General features: G+C 44.8%; 1 protein-coding gene across 1 annotated transcript in view; it reads right to left on the reverse strand.

Moving 5' to 3' along the window:
- The window catches only part of LOC126428386 (uncharacterized), a 220,948-nt gene that overhangs the window by 186,426 nt on the left and 12,207 nt on the right, over nucleotides 1–22,315 (reverse strand). Inside the window, exon 2 of the mRNA XM_050090311.1 lies at nucleotides 7,249–7,323. Within this exon, the coding sequence (XP_049946268.1) occupies nucleotides 7,249–7,323 (75 nt within the window). The remainder of the gene's footprint in view (nucleotides 1–7,248; nucleotides 7,324–22,315) is intronic.

A 22,315-nucleotide genomic window follows, 5' to 3' on the forward strand; every position in this document is an offset into this window, starting at 1 on the left:
ATTTCTCCACATTGCCTTAACGGATTCTTTTGCTGTGCGTCCCACATTAATTTTTGCGCTTATTTCATACAGTGGTGATTGTCTGTTAGCACTGACAACTACAAGCGAACGTCGCTGCTGTCGGTCGTTATGTGAAGTCCGTTGGGCACTGCGATGTTCGTGATAAAGAGATAATGCCTCAAATTTGGTATTCCTGGCACACTTTTGACACCGGCCTCGGTGGCCTAGCGGTTCTAGGCGCCACAGTCTGGAACCGCACGACCACTACGGTCGCAGGTTCGAATCCTGCCTCGGGCATGGATGTGTGTGATGTCCTTAGGTTAGTTAGGTTTAAGTAGTTCTAAGTTCTAGGGGACTGATGACCTCAGAAGTTAAGCCCCATAGTGCTCAGAGCCATTTGAATCACACTCTTGACACTATGTATCTCGGAATATTGAATTTCCTAACGATTTCCCAAATGGTCTCATGTGTCTAGCTCCGACTACCAGTCCACGTTCAAAGTGTCTTAATTGCCCTCGTGCGACCATAATCACGTCGAAACCTTTTCACATGAATAATCCCAGTACAAATAACAGCTTCGCCAACGCACTACGCTTTTATATTTTGTGCATGTGATACTACCGCATGTCGCTATCCCTGTTTATATTGCAGCACTTACGAGTAAAAAGCATATATCCAGCGGATATCCATCATCCAACCGTACACAGAGATCTATGTTACCTCCATAACATCTTGAATGCAGAGCATCTGAAAAGTTATACGTCGAAAGACTCCAACACTTCTGTGCAGTCCTTCATTAACATTGTACCAACTTTGAGCAACAATGTACTTGAATGCTACCCTAATGAGTTGTATGGCATGGTAAGATCCGGGATTCATAATAACTACTTCAGTGGGGCAGGGACTGAATATACCCTAATGAGTTATCTTGGATGGTAAGATCCAGTATTCATGGTAACTATTTCAACGGAACAGGGAACGTCGCTAAACCCCGCCCAATCCGGCAACCTCGAAACTCTTCAAAGAATTCGTGTTTTCGCACGTTCGAGTGAGAATTTCCAATTATGTACCATTCAGTAACACGAGTCTGGATCCTTTCCAAGCCTTGTATACAATGAGGACTTTCCTGTATGTAGAGGGATGGCACACTGAACTTCGGGATTTGGGATACGCGCTTTCTTGATAGTCATAGCCACTAAATTGATTTCCCTGAATTACCTTGTGCCCTAGTAGTCAGCCGAATGACACCTCCTTCCCAAGGTTCTGTAGGTAGAGAAGGGAGCCTTAAATGTTCTTGGTGTATGTGTCTTTTGGACACATGTGTTGTATAGAATAAGGGCACTCATGGAGTGAGAGTAGAGGCTAAATTTCTCAGTACAGATATGTTCCGTCCGTTCCAGTACCCACAACATTGCCCACAATACAGCTTGCGAATATTCTCAGGGAAAATCACTAACAAACGGAAGGGCTAAGATACGGCCAACTGATCTAGCCCATGTTTAGTAGATCGCTCCTGTAAAACCTAAATTGAAAAAGTCTGAGATATTTCACTCAATACCCCCACCACACCATTTTTAAGAAACCCACCCCGAAAGTTCATGACGCACAATCGACTCAAACTTGTAGGGATCGATAGATGCCTGGAAACTCAGAATTTTTAATCATCGTATATGGGATATGGAAACGCATATTTTCTTTAATCAACGAAAGAAACTTTTTCGTTACATACCCATAAGATAAACACTGTTCAAGAAAATCGCCACTGGCGTAGCGAACAATACATCTGGCTAGGGACCAGAGAAACTGTTCAATTCCCAAATGCATCCTGTAGCTTTCCATTCACTATTATTTCTCTTCTGTATCGAAACTGGTAGGAATGAGAGGGGCAATAAAGTAAGTAAATCAATAAGGAGTAATAACAATGGCAGACAAGTAAATTGGGTTAGTAATGATTCAAAATTTTAAGCCTCATTTAATGAAAACAATTCGGAGTAAGACTGTAAGGACGCAATAACGATTCATAGCGTAATTCATGATCAACTTCCAGTACCGATTTTTCAGGTGATGATATCGCGTGTGTGGTATGCATCAAAATTAATTCCCCAAGAAGTAACCTTTTTAAATGTGCATGAAGTTTATTTTCCGCCGAATCTTTGGAAGGAACAATGTGGCTGCACCAAGATTGCATTCATTAGATGTTCTTGGTGCCGCAAGTTTACGAGGTGTAACAATAAAGTAATGAGACTGATTTTCTTCGCAAGATGTGGCAACCCTGCAAACTTGCGTAGGCACAATATCTTTTACCTTGGTCTATAAGCTGCTTCTAGTTCAAGCAGCACATGGATCTAACTGCTCAGTCGTGAGTTGTGCTGTAAGTTAACACGTGTTTGTCTCTCTCGTCACAGAAATGGAACCGCATAATATTGCGCAACGGTATGGCATTTCATTTTGCGTTAGATTGAGTGAAAACGCGACGACAACTTACGGTAAGCTTCAGAATGCTTTTGGAGAGGAGGTTATGTCAAGAGTTCAAGTTTTTTATTGGCATAAAATGTTTAGCGAAGCAGAACGAATGTTGAAGATGAAAACTGCAGTGGACGACCATCAACCACACGAACGGATGTCAACTTGGCCAGGGTGCATGAACTCGTACGATCTGATCGAAGATTATCCATGAAAATGATTGCTGAAGGACTGAACATCAATCAACATATGGTTCGTCTAAAAATAACTGAAGATATTGGTATAAGAAAGATCTGTGCAAAAATGGTCCCCAAAAATCTCACACCACGACAGCGAGAAACTCGGAAAAATGTGGCAGCTGATCTGTTAGAGCAAACGGAAATCAACCCAGAATTGTTGAGCCGTGTTGTCACTGGTGATGAAAGTTGTTTTTTTCAGTACGATCCAGAGACAAAACGCCGAAGTTCGCAATGGCGCTCAAAGGGATCACCCAGACCAAAACAAGTTCGCATGTCAAACTCAAAAGTGAAACGCATGCTTATGCGCTTCTTTGATTCCAAGGGAATTGTTCATAAAGAGTGGGTGCCTCCTGGATAAACAGTTAACCAATATTACAACAAAGAAATTTTAGAAAGACTTCGTAAAAGAGTTCTTCGTGTCCGCGCCAATATTGCTGGTAATTGGATTCTGCATCACGATAATGCGCCATCCTATACTGCTCCGTCAGTACAGCAATTTTCCTCAAAACAAATTTCAGTACTTCCACAGCCACCTTATTCACCAGATATGGCTCCGTGCGACTTTTTTCTATTTCCAAGAGTCAAAAGGGCGGTCAAAGGACACCATTTTCAAACAACACAAGATGTCCAAAAAGCTGTGACGAGGGTCTTGGAGGATATTACAGAAGATGAGTTCCAGAAACGTTACCATCAATGGCAGAAGCGCTGGAAAAAGTGTGTGCAATCAGAAGGGAACTACTTTGAAGTAGACAACACTAAACTTGAATAAACAGTAAGCAACATTTTTTCACACCAGTGTCATTACTTTATTGTTGCACCTCGTACTAGCATTGAATGTTTATAGGACAAGTTGTTTGAAGGAAAGGACATGTAACAGAGTGGTGAAAGAGTAATTTCAAAGTGACAAGAATTAAAATTTTATTTCTTTATTAATCCATTGTACGAGAAATTTATTTGCCTACTTGTGACTGCGCTCACTTATCAGTAGTTTAGTTATGATGAGCGACGGTGAGGAAGTCAGCTGTTGTATGTGCAATAGTGTAGCTGGACTCGCATGTTTGCCTGTTCCAGCGAGCTTAGCTACCGCTACTGGGTTTTTTGTCTCACCCACCATTCATCCTCCCCCCCACCACCCCCCCCACCCCACCACCACCCCTTCCCCACGTCTCCACTGCCCAAACGCACGAAACAGTGCACCGTCACGCACAATGTCGCAGCAGAGTGGTGCGTGCGGAGGGGTGCATCTATCTACCGTGCCACTGAAGCATCTAAATGGACATTATATAACAAATTTAATACGCTGTTCACATAGTTCATGCTCGATAACGGAAAAGATGATCCATCCCCTACTTCACACTCTCAGGGGCCGTCTTCTCCCACTAAACTACTCCATGTTCATACTCAGGGTTCAAGCTTTCTCCATACAAAATTTCACGAAAACCAGTTCAGCAGTTTCGTCGCGAATATGTAACACAGCAACTTTCGCATTTAATAAAATTGGTATGGAAGTATGCATTAAACACGTTGACGTTTAGTATAAACACTGTATTCATTACGTTGAATAGTATTATGTAGAACATTTCAACCAATAAAATCATTTTCGCAAATATTATGCAGTTCAAACATCAAAACGTTGACAGCTTTTTCCAAAGATACAACATGTTTCTCTATGCGGCTGGTATGTGGGGAGGCGCCGGCGCCAGTGCTTTCTCCGTTCGATTCACCCTGATCGATTGTTTCCCTCTGGAGTTGCTTATCTTTGCCTCGTTGGCCAGTGGTGGTGCTGGTGGGCAGACTGGGTTTTGGCTTCGTAACGGCCGGTACGTGTCGCTCCTCAGAGAGTGAAACTTATGTATGCGTGGAATTAGCTGGATTTGACTGGTGTGTGTGGCTCGGAATGCGGAAGCGGGCCTGTTATTGCAAGTTCTTGAGGCGTGACTGGGCCATAGTCTTCTACACAGGACGCTGAGCAATGTGTTATTCATTTTGCCTAGTGGAGTCTATTGAAGAAGTAGACATTCAAGCTTCTAGTTTTGCAATCGGGCCTACCCGTGTTACCGCTAGCTTCTACCTTTTCTTATGAGTGTCAATATTGTATTGGAACTGCGACGTACTGGTGTAATAATATTATGCCTTGTATTATCGTTGCCCTTTTAAAACTAGTCTGTGCTGGGGCAGTTTTACATATTTTGAAAATTGAAGTCTACAGTTAATGCTTTTAACCATTTTTAATTTGCCTTTGTCTTGATGTGATCTATCGTTGCAGAATTTTTTCTTACTATATTCTGGGGCTGTTAACATTGTTTCTTTTGGCTGTGGCTGTGTGTTTGTGCTTTTCTGTTGCAGCGGGCGCCTAGTCCATGTCTAAATCGATGTCCGGAGTATGATGTCTTGGCCGACCAGTACCAGAGGGAACGGAGGTTCTTTTGTCCGCCGGGAAAATGGCAACCGATACGGCGGCCACTGAGTTCTTCAGGTTGCAGTGAGTGGGGATCTTGCATTAAGTTAAGTTTCCTCTGCATTGGGACGCCAAGGCATCTGTTCCGTTTGCTATACTACTTGTATATTTACCTTTTATTATTGAAGTGGTTACAGTAAGATCGAAGTTATAGGAAGTTCTTGTTTGCAAGTAATTCAATAAGAAAGGCTTTTGTAATGTATTTGTAACTTGTGTATTCAGTTCAAAAGAAACTTATTTCACCTTTATTATTAAAGTGCCCTTGTCAAATGGAACTGATTTTACCTTTTATTATTAAAGCAATTACAGTTAGTAGAGAAGTTATAAGAAGTTCTTGTTTGCACCTAATTCAATTAGAAAGGTATTGTGTAATGGATTTTTATGACTTGTGAATAAGAGACACTTGCACAAAATTTTTCGGTAAATACTGTGCCATTTGGGTTAAACTGTTGATCAGCCAATAAACATGTTATATCTTGAAAGTCCTCTGTACCTATTATTTCACTTGTCACCGGTTTGCACGTAACCTCCACATTGCAGCGGCGTTGAAACTTTAAATTATTCTATCTCTTTTCTGTGATCCAATTTTTACAAAATAAAGCCTACGCTCAAGTTACCTGTAAAAATGCTATGAAAAATCGTCTAACAGTTTTGAAGATTAGTGTGTCCAAACAAACAAACATACCAGACACGTCGGATTTACGGTTTTATTATTAGTACGGTATTATTTACCTGCCTTATTAATCCTCCAATTTCGACACAGAAAAAAATATACATGTAAGAAAAGCTGCAGACTGCATTTGGGAACTGAAGACATGTTCTCTGTCCTCCAGCCTGATGCCTTTGATCGCTGCACCAGCGGCGCTTTCGTTCAACAGCTTTCACCTTATGGGTACAAGAGCAGTAGTTCGTGAAACTTTCTTTCCTCAATTTCTATGAAATTTTCGTTTGTAGACCTGATATACTATGATAAATTTTGTATTGATCCCGTCAATTTGAGACGGCTGCTCGTCATGAGAGGGAGAGGGAGAGGGAGAGGGAGAGGTGGGGTCGGGGATACTGAAGCAAAACTGAGGAGGGAGGCCTATACAGTAGTTCGTGCATTTGTGCATAGCCACTGAGCAAGGGTGGTGTAGTGGTTAGCACATCTGCCTAGTGAGCAGGCGACCCGGGTTCGAATTCTGGCCTTGGTAGAATTTTCATTGGTCAATTCAGTCTGCATATACACATCTTTGATTTTAGATGTACACATGAGCGGCCGAATCGGTTCGCCGTGTCTGAGGCCTTATCCTTGTGAGTAGCCAAGAGAACTCCTCCCCTGCTTACAGCCACCTGTCAATAGCAATATTACTAAATGGATAGTCCAGTACATGGTCCGAACTGTAAGTTGCCTATCTAATGGCTTCCAGAGGCGACAAAAACCTCATTTTCAATATTTTACATAATTATGGACCGAATTTAAATTTGAAATGGTTCAAATGGCTCTGAGCACTATGGGGCTTACCATCTGTGGTCATTAGTCCCCTAGAACTTAGAACTACTTAAACCTAACTAACCTAAGGACATCACATACAACCATGCCCGAGGCAGGATTCTAACCTGCGACAGTAGCGGTCACACGGTTCCAGACCGAAGCGCCTAGAACCGCACGGCCACACCGGCCGGCTAAATTTGAAAATGCTGTCATAATCCACTCAAAGGCCTATAATCTTTCGTTAAAGGTGTAACACAGTTAGAGAGCTATTACAGTTAGGAGCCGTTTTGATGGCTTGGCCAACGCGATTTATGGTGCTCAAATACCCAGTATCTAATCTTCAGGTATTTTAGAATCAGAGCACTTAGCGTCTTCCAGCCAACATTACACACAATTTGAAACCTGTTCTGAACTTTTTCTCGTTTACATAACGTCAAACGTTTATCACATTAACTGATTTGCAACACGTTTGAAACAATTTCATACACAGAAGATCGATTCTTGGAAGAGAAATGGGATTGATGGTTTACAGGTACTAATATAATTGGGACGCTCATTCAAAATTTCATAAAACATCCACTTGAAAATATATGAAGTAGGATATTTTCAGTTACCTGTGAAGAGCAGGCCGCCAGCAAAGCCCACAACTGTAGCAGCACAGAACGCGATCAGCCCACGATGGGAGTATCCTGCAAATACTTCCACAGTCAGCAAGTACACAAAAAAATATCAGTGAATAAATAAAATAAAAACAGATTAAAATATTTAAGTTTTGCCTGGAAGAATGAACAAATTTGTATTACACTACTGTCCATTAAAATTGCTACACCACGAAGATGACGTGCTACAGACGCGAAATTTAACCGACAGGAAGAAGATACTCTGATATGCAAATGATTAGCTTTTCAGAGCATTCACACAAGGTTGGCGCCGGTGGCGACACCTACAACGTGCTGACACGAGGAAAGTTTCCAACCGATTTCTCACAACAAACAGCAGTTGACCGGCGTTGCCTGGTGAAACGTTGTTGTGATGCCTCGTAAGGAGGAGCAATGCGTATCATCACGTTTCCGACTTTGATAAAGGTCGGATTGTAGCCTATCGCGATTGCCGTTTATCGCATCGCGACATTGCTGCTCGCGTTGGTCGAGATGCAATGACTGTTAGCAGAATATGGAATCGGTGGATTCAGGAGCGTAATACGGAACGCCGTGCTGTATCCCAACGGCCTCGTATCACTAGCAGTCGAGATGACAGGTATCTTATCCGCATGGCTGTAACGGATCGTGCAGCCACATCGATGCCTGAGTCGGCAGATGGGGACGTTTGCAAGACAACAACCATCTGCACGAACAGTTCGACGACGTTTGCTGCAGCGTGGATTATCAGCTCGGAGACCGTAGCTGTGGTTACATTTCACATGTGTTACGACCCATGGCTCTACCCTCCATTCGATCCCTGCAAAGCCCTACATTTCAGCAGGATAATTCACTACCGCATGTTGCAGGTCCTTTTTTTTTTTTTGGTTTTAGGGCGCAAAACTGTGGTCATTAGCGCCCAGCCCGTGACTTAGGAAACAGTAAAAAACCGAAAATGGAAACCAGCAGCAATGGGAACGAAACTCAAAAAATTGGAGAAACTAAAAGGAGAAGGAAGGCTTAAACATCCACTACAGAAAGGAGTTGGTTGTCCCCTAAAAAAGCTTCAAATGACTGACGTCATTTCACTGGCACTAATAAACTCGAGAACGCGATCGGCCGAGCGCGTGTCATCTGCTAAAATTGACGATATATCAGGCGACAGCTGTAGACGGGCGCGTAACGGAGTAAAAAGGTGTCTTACCGCCCACAGCCGAGAGCAGTGGGGACAGAGTGGGGGAGGATCGCTGCTTGAACGATGTCGATGGCTAAAAAGACAGTGCGCTATCCGGAGTCTAGTTAAAATTACCTCCTCCCGACGACGCGTTCGGGAGGAAGAGGTCCAAGCACAAGGAAAAGCATTCGCGTCCCGCAATTTATTACGGGGAAGTGTCGACCAATGTGCGTGCCATAAAAGAACACGACGACACAAAACGCTCCGTAGATCGGTGAAGGGAATCGATGGAATAGCTGGCCGAAGAAGAGAGACCACAGCCTTGGCTGCTATATCGGCTGCCTCATTTCCACAAATACCAACGTGTCCCGAGAGCCAGAGGAACGCCACCGAGACGCCCCCCAGGTGGAGCAAGCGCAGACAGTCCTGAATCCGGTGGACCAGAGGGTGCACAGGGTAAAGAGCTTGGAGACTGAGGAGAGAGCTGAGAGAATCTGAGCAGATAACGAACTGTATCCGCTGATGGCGGCGGATGTAGTGGACAGCCTGGAGAACAGCGTAAAGCTCCGCAGTATAAACCGAACACTGGTCGGGAAGCCGAAAGTGATTTGGGGTGTCGCCAACAATATAGGCACTCCCTACACCTAACGACGTTTTCGAGCCATCGGTGTAAATAAATGTGGCTTCCGTCATTTGTGCACATAGAGCAGCAAATGCCCGATGATAAACAAGTGAAGGGGTACCATCCTTGGGAAACCGACAAAGGTCACGGAGCAGGCAGATCTGGGGACGGAGCCAAGGCGGTGCTGTACCCCAAGTTGTCAAGAAGGTTTTAGGAAAGCAGAAGGAAAGAGAATGAAGCAGTTGACGGAAGCGGACTCCCGGTGGTAGTAGGGAGGAGGGGCGGCCTGCATACCCTACATCAAAGGAGGCGTCGAAAAAAATGTCATGGGCTGGATTAGCAGGCATGGAAGACAGATGGCTAGCATAACGACTCGGAAGGAATGATCGCCGATTGGACAGCGGAGGTTCAGCAGTCTCAGCATAAAGGCTTTCCACAGGGCTGGTGTAAAAAGCTCCAGACACTAAACGTAATCCACGGTGGTGAATAGAGTCGAGACGCCGAAGAATAGACGGCCGAGTAGTCCAATTTCGAGCGCACTAAGGCGCGATAGAGGCGGAGAAGGACCACGGAGGGTGTTGAGGGATCGCAGACAGCGAGCCGGAAGATAGGAAACGTGGGAGGACCAGCACAGTTTTCTGTCAAACATAAGACCCAAGAATTTAGCGACGTCTGAAAACGTAATGTTGATAGATCCTAGATGTAAGGAGGGTGGAAGAAACTCCTTACGTCGCCAAAAATTAACACAAACGGTCTTACTGGGAGAAAAACGGAAGCCGGTTTCAATGCTCCAAGAGTGGAGGCGATCGAGACATCCTTGAAGACGTCGTTCAAGAAGGCTGGTCCGTTGAGAGCTGTAGTAGATCGCAAAATCGTCCACAATGAGGGAGACAGAGACATCAGGAAGGAGACAATCCATAATTGGATTTGTTGTGTCTAGGAAAGACAGCCTAGACACAATGAGAGGAAGCCGAAAGGCACGCGCTTAAACTCACACAGGCTGGCGTGAGGTCTGAAACAGGATACGTAATGAATTCTATAAAGAAAAGTACGTAGCTGCTGGAATACTTAACTTTAATCCACAATTGGTGAACATTGGTCTTGTTGATACAGTATTATCATCTCAATATAACTTGGTGATGGCGCCTTGCTAGGTCGTAGCAATTGACTTAGCTGAAGGCTATGCTAACAATCGTCTCGGCAAATGAGAGCGTATTTGTCAGTGTGGCGTCGCTAGCAAAGTCGGCTGTACAACTCGGGCGAGTGCTAGTACGTCTCTCTAGACCGGCCGTGTGGTGGCGCTCGGTCTGCGATCACTGACAGTGGCGACACGCGGGTCCGACTTATACTACCGGACCGCGGCCGATTTAAAAGCTACCACCTAGCAAGTGTGGTGTCTGGCGGTGACACCACAGGATTTATGGCAATGGCAAACAGTACACCATTCAGCACGGAGCCCTGGGGTACCCCGTTTTCTTGGGAGAAAGTACGGGAGAGAATAGTGTTCACCCGCACCCTAAATGTGCGCTCTGCCATAAATTCGCGAAGAAAAAGGGGTAGCCGGCCTCGAAAGCCACAAGAGAACAGTGTGTGGAGGATGCCTGTCCTCCAACAGGTATCGTATGCTCTCTCCAGATCAAAAAATATTGCTACTGTTTGGCGTTTCCGGAGAAAATTGTTCATGATATACGTGGAGAGAGCAACAAGATGGTCAACTGCAGAACGATGCTTTCGGAATCCGCATTGGGCAAGTGTTAAAAGACTGCGGGATTCCAGCCACCAAGCTAAACGGTAATTCACCATACGCTCCAAAACCTTACAGACACTACTCGTGAGAGAAATGGGGCGATAGCTAGAGGGGAGATGTTTGTCCTTTCCAGGTTTCGGAACAGGAACGACGATAGCTTCCCGCCATCGTCTGGGAAAAGTACTGTCGGTTCAAATTCGATTATAAAGGCGAAGGAGGTAACGCAGACTATGGGTTGATAAATGCAGCAACATTTGGACGTGGATACCATCCGGTCCTGGGGCGGAGGAGCGAGAAGAAGAGAGTGCATGTTGGAGTTCCCGCATGGAGAAAACAGTATTGTAGCTTTCGCGATTTTGAGAGGAGAAAGCAAGATGTCGCACTTCCGCTGCACGTTTCTTCGGGAGAAATGCTGGCGGGTAATTTGAAGAGCTCGAAATCTCAGCAAAGTGCTGACCCAATGAGTTAGAAATTGCGACGGGGTCCACTAAGGTATCATTCGCGACAGTGAGCCCAGAGACCGGGGAGAAACTAGGCGCGCCTGAGAACCGTCGAAGCCGACTCCAAACTTCCGAGGAGGGAGTGAAGGTGTTAAATGAGCTAATAAAGAATTTCCAGCTTGCCTTCTTGCTATCGCGGATGATACGACGGCATCGCGCACGGAACTGCTTATAACGGATACAGTTGGCCAAAGTAGGATGGTGGCGGAAAACGCGAAGAGCACGTCGCCGCTCACGTATTGCGTCACGGCATGCCGCGTTCCACCAAGGAACTGGGGGGCGCCGGGGCAATTCGGAGGTGCGTGGTATTGAACGTTCCGCAGCTGTAAGAATAACGTCGGTAATATGAGTGACCTCATCGTCGACGCTGGGAAAGTAACGGTCATCGAATGTCGCTAGAGACGAAAAAAGTGTCCAATCGGCTTGGGCAAACTTCCAGCGTCGCGGGCGCATATATGGCAGTTGAGGCTGCAGTCTAAGGACACACGGAAAGTGGTCACTCGAGTGTGTATCATCAAGGGCGAACCATTCGAAGCGCCGAGCTAGCGGAACAGTACCGACCGCAAGGTCCAAATGAGATAAATTTGCCGTGGAGGCAGACAAAAATGTGGGGACCCCAGTGTTGAGGCAGACTAGATCCGCTTGGTGGAAGACGTCTAGCAATAGTGAGCCACGTGGACAAGGATGTGGAGATCCCCAAAGCGGGTGGTGGGCATTGAAGTCCCCAACCAGCAAATAGGGGGGTGGAAGCTGACCAAGAAGATGAAGGAGATCAGCTCGTGCCAGTGGTGTAGACGAAGGAATGTATACCGTACAAAGAGAGAACGTGTATCCAGAAAGGGAAAGACGGACGGCGACAGCTTGGAAGGAAGTGTTTAAGGGGATTGGGTGATAATGGAGAGTATCATGGAGCAGAATCATGAGTCCTCCGTGGGCTGGAGTGCCTTCAACAGAGGGGAGATCAAATCGGACGGACTGAAAATGGGGGGAGAACAAAGCGGTCATGGGGACGCAGCTTTGTTTCCTGAAGACAGAAGACGACCGGCGAGTAGGATCATAAGAGGATCGCCAATTCATCCCGATTGGCTCGAATGCCGCGGATATTCCAGTGGATAATGGACATAGGATGAACAGAAAATGGAGGAATGTGACCAAGGTTGCTTTCAACTCAACAACTGCTCAGAGCTTGCGGCCGACAGCATGGAATGGCATTCAGCCGAAGGCAGAAGATCCTGATCCATAGGTTGTTCAGGAGCAGCTCCTGCCACCAGCGATCGGCCGGTTGATTGGCCGCCAGCAGTGTGCCTCGGCGACACAGAAGACGACCGAGGGCGATTTCCGCCAGGTGGTGCTGTAGATGGGACAGGCCTTGGCGGAGGAGATGAACTGGGCTTCTTAGTAGCCTTCTTGGAAATATGTTTAGATGAAGCAGGAACCAATGGTTGTGAAGTTGGGGTACGTAAAAAATCTTCACGAGTATGCTCTTTTTTCGAAGTCTTGGTGTCTGACTTTTGGGCTCGAGATTTAGCAGAACCCGATGAAGGGTGAGCCATAGAGTTGGCAGGCGAAAGTGATGAGGTTGAACGGGCGATCTTTGCGCTGGCCGATCTGACGATCGTGGCACTGAAGGTGAGGTCGCAAGTCTGCATGGCCACCTCCTTTGTTGGCCAAGGAGAAGCAAGGACAGTGCTGTATTTTCCTGTCTGAGGCACGGTGGGCTGTCGACTGGCGAATAATTTTCGAGCAGCAAAGGTCGACACCTTTTCCTTCACTCTGATTTCCTGGATGAGCTTTCCGTCTTTAAAAACGGGGCAATCTCAAAGCAGCGTGATCACCCATACAGTTGATGCAGAGAGGGGATGGAGGTGGACAAGCACCCTCATGGGCATCCTTGGCACACGTAACACATTTGGCCTGATTGGAACAGGACTGACTGGTGTGATTGAACCGCTGACACCGATAGCAATGTGTAGGGTTTGGGACATAAGGGCGAATGGAAATTATCTCATAGCCAGCTTTGATTTTGGATGGGAGTTGAACTTTGCCAAATGTCAAGAAGACAGTGCGGGTTGGAATGATGTTCGTGTCAACCCTTTTCATAACTCTATGAACTACCGTTACACCCTGGTCAGACAGGTAGTGCTGAATTTCTTCGTCAGACAATCCATCGAGGGAGCGTGTATAAACGACTCCACGCGAGGAATTTAAAGTGCGGTGCGCTTCAACCTGGACAGGGAAGGTGTGGAGCAGTGAAGTACGCAGAAATTTTGGTGCCTGGAGGGCACTGACTGTTTCTAACAACAAGGTGCCATTCCGTAATCTGGAACAAGACTTTACAGGACCTGCAATTGCGTCGACACCTTTTTGAATAATGAAAGGGTTGACCGTGGAGAAGTCGTGACCTTCGTCAGACCGAGAACCAACAAGGAACTGTGGCAACGATGGAAGAACTGTCTGTGGCTGAGACTCAGTGAACTTACGCTTGTGAGCAGACATAGTGGAAGGTGAGGAAACCATTGCGGAAGAATCCCCCATGATAACTGGCGTCTCCGATGGCGCGCTCCTCCCTTGTGGGGGCCCTCTCTGAGGGCACTCCCGCCTTAGGTGATTGTTCACACCTCAGGTCACACCTCCCGACAAACGGACGGAGGGACCAATCGGCACTTGCGGAAGGTATCAGCTCGGGTAATCACCCCTCCCTGGGCCTGGCCGTTACCAGGGGGTACGTACGTGTCCAACCTGTCTACCCGGGGCGGGGAATTACGCGTTACCCCGTCACTGGCTACGCACAAAAAATGCGTGAGTTGGCCTTCAGACACGCACAGGGAGGAAGAAAGAGAAAGGGAAAAACAAAGAAAGGGAAAGGAAAGAAGAGGGGTCTCAAACGCCGCAGCGGAGAAAAGGGTAAAGAGAAGAGGTAAGGAAAAGAGAAGGACAAAGGAAGGATGAAGACATACAAGCAGAGAAGGCGAAGAATGCGGTACATTTACGAGCGTCCGTCTCCGGACGTAGGCACAAACCATACTACCAGAGGGGGAGAAAGGGAAGGAAAGAGCCAGAGATGAGGGGAGGAGGGGCGAAGATGGGGGATAGGGAAGGATGCGGAAAGGGAAGCTATGCAGCCCGGAAAGGAAGGAAGGCCACATTAGCTCGGGGTCCCGTGCTCGCTACGCACGTATCCACAGAAGAGTTTTGGACCCCCTGGGAGGGTTGCAGGTCCTGTACGGGCCTTTCTGGATACAGAAAATGTTCGACTGCTACCCTGGCCAGCACATTCTCCGGATCTCTCACCAATTGAAAACGTATGGTCAATGGTGGCCGAGCAACTGGCTCGTCATAATACGCCAGCCACTACCCTATATGAACTGTGGTATCGTGCTGAAGCTGCATGGGCAGCTGTACCTGTACACGCCATCCAAGCTCTATTTGACTCAATGCCCAGGCGCATCAAGGCCGTTATTACGGCCAGAGGAGGTTGTTCTGGGTATTGATTTCTCAGGATCTATGCACCCAAATTGCGTGAAAATGTTATCACATGTCAGTTCTAGTATATTTGTCCAATGAACACCCGTTTATCATCTGCATTTCTTCTTGGTGTCGCAATTTTAATGGCCAGTGGTGTATAAATTATGATTTCCTTGGGATAAAATGCTGAATAGAAAAATTTGCGATGGTTTACTAACAACGTCACACTGCTGCCCTCTGTAATGTTTTAGGATTAAGTTCCGTCGTTACGCCCAAGCAGTACCATACCTTTGTGAATCGCGATATGAAAACCACGACATATTCGGAATAAAAGAGTCATATAGTTCTCGCAAACAAGAGTAGTTACGTCACTGCTTCATTCGTTTCAATTTAAGATGTCGCCTTACATACCATCCTAACAACATCTGCGACTAAAGAAAGTAGAACCAAAATTATATATGAAGCCATAGCACTACTTATTTCTTTACTGTATGTATTTTAATTTGTGTGTGTATGTGGGGGGGGGGGGGCGGAATACTATGCTCGCTGTAACTGGCTAATGAGATCATCCGTGCTGTGGTCAGATTGCCTAACAAAAGCACATCGTACAGCGTACTCCCGATTTCACAGTTTCTGGAGCTATCGTGTCGTATTTGGTGGATTTCGTATTGATATTTGCTTATTTCTCAAATTTGCGGTTTCAATACTGCGCATTAAAGATCTATCCACGAGACGCCCTATTCTTATGTGTTTGGTTGTGCTATATTGCCTGAAAGTGCGATATCGATACATTAAAATTTAACCAAAAAATTGTCTTCACGACATTGCAGCTGTAGCCATCACAGCTATATGCAACTAAAGTAAATGCAAAACCTCATACAAGAAAGACTCCTAAATAAAGTGGGTACTGGAGATGGATATCAGCTGTCTGATTTAACCAATGTCATCACCATGCCGAGCCCTTTTCTTTTTTTCGAGCGTATCCAACATGGCAACTGTAACATCGATGATAACGTGTGCGAAAATACAAACACCAAAACACCACAGAAGATTTTGGGCAGGAAAATCTAAGAATTCATTCATGAAAACACTGATCCATACACAACATCTGAAGAAAAGAAAAATGGAACTCCCTAAAATTAAAACTCGACAAAACCATAAAAACACCCACTGATCGATTTGCACAAGAAGAATGACTAAGTGAATCAATTTATATCACTTAAATTATGGGGGTGGGTTGGGTTGTTTGGAGGGAGGAGACCAAACAGCGAGGTCGTTGGTCTCATCGGATGATGGAAGGATGGGAAGGGAAGTCGGCCGTGCCCTTTCAAAGGAACCAACCCGGCATTTACCTGGAGCGATTTAAGGAAATTACGGGAAACCTGAATCAGGATGGCCGGACTCGGAATTGAACCGTCATCCTCCCAAACGCGAGTCCATTAAATCTGGGAGGAAGTAATTGGATCAGTGTTTATTACTAAAGAGTCGCACGTTCGATATACAGGCAGCTGAACTCTAGACCAGTGTAACGGTTCTTTATTTACGTGACCATTACGGCTCTTCAACCCCAGTTCACGATACCAGTAATATCGTACTATTCTGCGAAGTAACAGACATATTTTTGTGACAATATTCAGATTTGGTTTTATTAATGTATAGGTACGCCGATGTATCGATATATTACAGTGATATGGTTCTCGTGTGTATTTATTTCTGTGAGACTGCCATAATCTTTGACTTACTTGTAACCGTTTTGACGCGAATGCGCACAGAGCAGTCTTCGTTTCACTTTGCAGAAGTTAAGTTGTTATTTCGCTTTGTAAAAAGAACAGTCAAGTCTTGTGTTTGGTTAAAGTGGAAATTAAATATATGAAGATTGATACAAAACTGTTTTCTTGATGATGTGACAGTTAAGAAGAAGTATATGTGAATTTACAAGAAGTTTAATAAAAATGTGGATCGTGAACACCAAGTCAAAAATTATTTCCACCACACACACACACACACACACACACACACACACACACACCGTGGCTCTATGACGTCACAAAACTTCGTACCAAGCCCCACGAGGAAGACAGGCCGCGACGCGACGTCACTAAGGTAGGTCAAGCTCGCTCCCTCAACTCAGAGGAAAAACTGCGTTTCTACACCTTCTAACCCGTAACTGGATTTGCAAGTACAAACGAGAGTTGCATCTTCTACTGGAATCCACTATTATTCAATTTTACTGTTATTAGACCTGCAATGATAGAAAGTGCATGGGCCTACTAACGATTTCTCACAGCTGAACTGCTGCACAATAAAATTAATATCATGTCAAAATCGCTATCAGTTGCGTAAGGAACCTCATCTTGTATGAAATGAGGAGTGCTACGCAGAAGATACTAAATGCTACAAACAAGCCGTTATATTATTTATGTCGAGAATTGATTTTAAATTTTGTTGTGCAAGTAGTAATCAGTAAGACTTTATAATAGCAGATTCCAGTAGAAGATGCAATTCTCGTTAGTACATTCACACCCAGTTGCGAGTTAACAGGTTTAGAAACGCATTTTGTCTGCCGAGTTAAGGGAAGTTGGAACGCCCTATCCCTACAATGTCAAATTTAGTGACGGCTTCCCTTTATTTCAGGAACCACTGTAGCCATTGACATGAAACTTTTATAGGACATTAAACTGTACTACAATAATTGCATTTCATCCACTGCTTTCGGAAATACAATTTTTTAATTACACAGTTAAAATTTTGTGTACTTTTTTGCCTCAACAATTTTAATTATACATAACATTATGTTCTTCTTTTAGTTCAGTAAACTCAGAATATGTACGTTATTACTGCCTGAAAATTTGAATACTCTACTCGAAGTGGTTTCTGGGATTTAGGGAAAAATGCAACAGAAAATGTAAATTTTCAGGAACGGCTTCCAAAGTTTCAAAAGACTGTAACTCAATATATGTTTTATTTTTTATTTTTAGTCACTCAGAAGCTCCCTGTATATCATCCTCTTTAGCTTTTTCCAAGTTTTTTCCTTCTTTCTGGACTCCTTAGTGGCCAACTGTGCTGCATACTCTGCTTTATGAATGCGAACCTTGTCCATCCATTCAAGTTTTCTGATGCAGTTTGTTCCAGGATTAATTCTCACATGCTGTAACACTTTCACCCTACCAGTGTTGCCATAATTAAAAGCAATATCAGCATCACTGACCTCAACTTCAGTGTCTTCGATCCAACAAAAACATTTTTTGGTAAGCGACCCCATGTAAGATTACTGAACGAGTCACTGGAATTTTGAGCCTGACCATGAAGACACTTCTTCAGTAATTAAAAGATTTGCCATGTCTCTGAATAGTTTTTATGATATCGATGACTGCTGTTGGGATGGAGTGTTTATGGCTGTATCGACTGTTTGAGTACTGGGCATTGCGGTAATTGCACCATGAATCAGCTCCAGGAGGGCAAAGGTGGTGCACTGGTTTATCATCAGTTGACAGTCTGTGGAAGAAGGCAGCCCATACTGCCTGCTTCATTTTCAACAGATACTCAGCATTATTTCTAATGGCCATCCCATAATTCTGCTGTGATTCATAAATCATTTTGTCTCTCAGCCTGTCTATTATGGTTTTACCATCAGCAGTCCACAGCCTTCTATACAAAAAATTACCGATTTTATTAGATCTTGAAGTAACGCACATAAAAATTTTAACATTTTCAACCGGTGAAGATTACATTAAAAAAAAAAAAAAAAAATACTTCCCATGTGATATTATACGGGATGTTCAAAAGTGTCTCCGCAGTGCCGCTTGATTGTTAGCCGCATGTCCCGTATGCTGCAGTGAATATACCGAAATTAAACTCAATGAAATACAAGTTATTAATTTATTGAATATTCATTTTTACTTACAAATTTTCAAATTAAATGTTGAAAGTGTCCCCCCCCCCCCCCCTGTTGTTGAATACACAATTCAATTCGTCTAATCATGTTTCCAAACACAAGCTGTAACGTTTCTTCTGTAACAGAAGCAGTGAAAGTGGATATTGTAGTTTTCAATTCATCGATGGATTTTGGACGGTTTTTATAGACAGTTGTTTTCGCTGCACCCCAGCCGAAAAAGTCAGGTGGTGTTAGGTCAGGTGATCGTGGAGCCCGAAGTCCCTGTGAAATTATGCGATCACCAAAAATATCAGCAAGCAGTGACATTGAAACGCGAGCTGTATGCGCGGTTGCACCATCTTGAAAATAACCGTTCAGTATTTCGTTTAACACAAATTCTCCTATGAATAGGTACAGAATATCACTGCAGTATCGTAGTGCGTTTATTGTTTCGTTGAAAATATGGGACCCACAATCTGACGTCTAGAAATTGCAATCCAAACTCCTATTTTCATGAATGAAGTGGTTCCTCATGAATACACAATGGATTTTCAGTACTCCACATACGAGAATTTTTAGAGTTAATGTACCCGAATAAATGAAACCACGCCTCATCAGTTAAAAACTTTTCATTAAAAATATCCCTTTTTGTTAAACGAAATTTTTGAACTATTGACAATAATGCAGTCTCTTGCCATGTTCAAGATCAGCATTTTTCAGTTCTTGTACGACTGTCACTTTGTGTGGGAAAAGTTCTAATCTTTTGCTTACTGCTGTGTGGGCCGTTCCGACACTAACATCGATTTCCTGGGCGAGTTTTCTTACTGTTTTGTTCGGACTCATGACATTTTATAGGAAATATCGTGTAGTTTATCCTCAGACAAACTGCTAGGACGACCACTTCTCGGTGCATCTGGCACTGAAAACGTACTTCGAAATTTGTTTAATCAGATCTCGCACAGTATCGTGATGAGGGAGTGTTGTCTCCGGGAAATGTTTGACGAACTAAAAGTGTGTATTTACCGCCAGATTTGAACACTTGTTCGACTAAAAACACACGTTCTTCAATGGTTAGCATTTTAACAGTGACAAAAACGAACAAGGGAACTAAACTTAAACATTCACATGAACACGTAACGACACACACCAACGATACTACTGACGCTGGCTGAGATAAACGAAACAGTGGAATGTTGGGAGAGTCCACTTGAAGGGAAGTAACCCAGGCAAGCGAACAATCATACGGCACGCGCGGCTAACAATCATACGGCACTGCGGAGAGACTTTTTTAACTCAACGTGTAAGTGATATACGTATCATTTTATTCGGAAAATTGCAAAGTTTATAATGACTAAAAATCCGAAAATGTGAAAAAAAATTCCGTTCTAACTCCTCTTCAAACGGGTGAGCGGACTCTGGCCTGTATCCGTGACGTACGCGCCGCGGCCTGTCTTTTTGTGGGCCTCGACTTCGCGGCACAGAGTAATACGTAACAGGGCAAAGCAGACGGGTGGTACCCTACAACACTGCAAACCCAACATATGTAACGCAACACAGCTTTCAACACTCATTAAAAAAATAGGTAGATTTCGCGTACTTGGAATCACATGGAACCCCTGATGTCGCTGCGTCTTCCGGCAGTGAGCATCTTACCGGTCAGCCATCACTCCAGGGTGAATGGCGGACAGTGGTGGGCTCGCGCGTGCCTGGCCGAAAGGCGAAGGTGGGATCTGGCCGCGTGGCAGCTGCCTTACCCCTTTCCAACAGGTACGGGGTGCTTCCTAGTGGTGATGACATCGTTTCCGAGCCACCACAGGATGCCTCGCCTGTTGGGCCAGTGGCCGATTCTCCGGCAAGGTCCCGACAGTCAGAGGGCGGGCCTATTAGTTATAGGGAGCTCCAACGTTAGGCGGGTTATGGAGCCCCTCAGGAAAATAGCGGGTAGGTCGGGGAAGAATGCCAGTGTGCACTCGGTGTGCTTGCCGGGGGGTCTCGTCCGTAATGTGGAGGAGGCCCTTCCGGCAGCTATTGAACGCACTGGGTGTGACCGGCTGCAGATAGTAGCACATGTCGGAACGAATGACGCCTGCCGCTTGGGTTCTGAGGCCATCCTTGGTTCCTTCCGGCGGCTGGCTGATTTGGTGAAGACAACCAGCATCGCACGCGGAGTGCAAGCTGAGCTTAATATCTGCAGCATAGTGCCCAGAGTCGATCGCGGTCCTCTGGTTTGGAGCCGTGTGGAGGGTCTAAACCAGAGGCTCAGACGACTCTGCGACTATAATGGTTGCAAATTCATCGACCTCCTAGACAGGTCAGGCGTGCACTACACACCGGAAGCAGCTACTAGGGTAGCAGAGTACGTGTGGCGTGCACACGGGGGTTTTTTAGGTTAGAGGGACCCCCCCTTGGGCGAAACGATAAAATACGTGACGGCTTACCAGAGAGGACATTATCATCGTTGATAAAGAACGTCCGTCCTCAGAGACCAAAAACAGGAAAAGTTAACGTAATATTGGTAAACTGCAGGAGTATCCAGGGCAAGGTTCCTGAATTAGTATCTCTTATTGAAGGAAATAGTGCGCATATAGTATTAGGAACGGAAAGTTGGTTAAAACCGGAAGTGAACAGTAACGAAATCCTAGACACAGAATGGAATATATACCGCAAGGATAGGATAAACGCCAATGGTGGAGGAGTATTTATAGCAGTAAAGAATTCAATAATATCCAGTGAAGTTATTAGCGAATGCGAATGTGAAATAATCTGGGTTAAGTTAAGTATCAAAGGTGGGTCAGATATGATAGTCGGATGCTTCTATAGACCACCTGCATCAGCAACCATAGTAGTTGAGCGCCTCAGAGAGAACCTGCAGAACGTCGTGAAGAAGTTTCGTGATCATACTATTGTAATAGGGGGAGACTTCAATCTACCAGGTATAGAATGGGATAGTCACACAATCAGAACTGGAGCCAGGGACAGAGACTCTTGTGACATTATCCTGACTGCCTTGTCCGAGAATTACTTCGAGCAGATAGTTAGAGAACCAACTCGTGAAGCTAACGTTTTAGACCTCATAGCAACAAATAGACCGGAACTTTTCGACTCCGTGAATGTAGAAGAGGGTATCAGTGATCATAAGTCAGTGGTTGCATCAATGACTACAAGTGTAATAAGAAATGCCAAGAAAGGAAGGAAAATATATTTGCTTAACAAGAGTGATAGGGCACAAATCGCAGAATATCTGAGTGACCACCATCAAACGTTCATTTCTGAGGAAGAGGATGTGGAACAAAAATGGAAAAAATTCAGAAACATCATCCAGTACGCCTTAGATAAGTTCGTACCGACTAAGGTCCAAAGCGAGGGGAAAGATCCACCGTGGTATAACAATCATGTACGAAAGGTACTACGGAAACAAAGAAAGCTTCATCATAGGTTTAAGAGTAGTCGAATCATAGCTGATAAGGAAAAGCTGAACGAAGCGAAAAAGAGCGTAAAGAGAGCAATGAGAGAAGCATTCAACGAATTCGAACATAAAACATTGGCAAACAATCTAAACAAGAACCCTAAAAAGTTTTGGTCATATGTAAAATCGGTAAGCGGATCTAAATCCCCTATTCAGTCACTCGTTGACCACGATGGCACCGAAACAGAGGACGAC

This window comes from Schistocerca serialis, chromosome 12 (assembly GCF_023864345.2).
Source record: "Schistocerca serialis cubense isolate TAMUIC-IGC-003099 chromosome 12, iqSchSeri2.2, whole genome shotgun sequence".
NCBI classification, from domain to species: Eukaryota; Metazoa; Arthropoda; class Insecta; order Orthoptera; family Acrididae; genus Schistocerca; species Schistocerca serialis.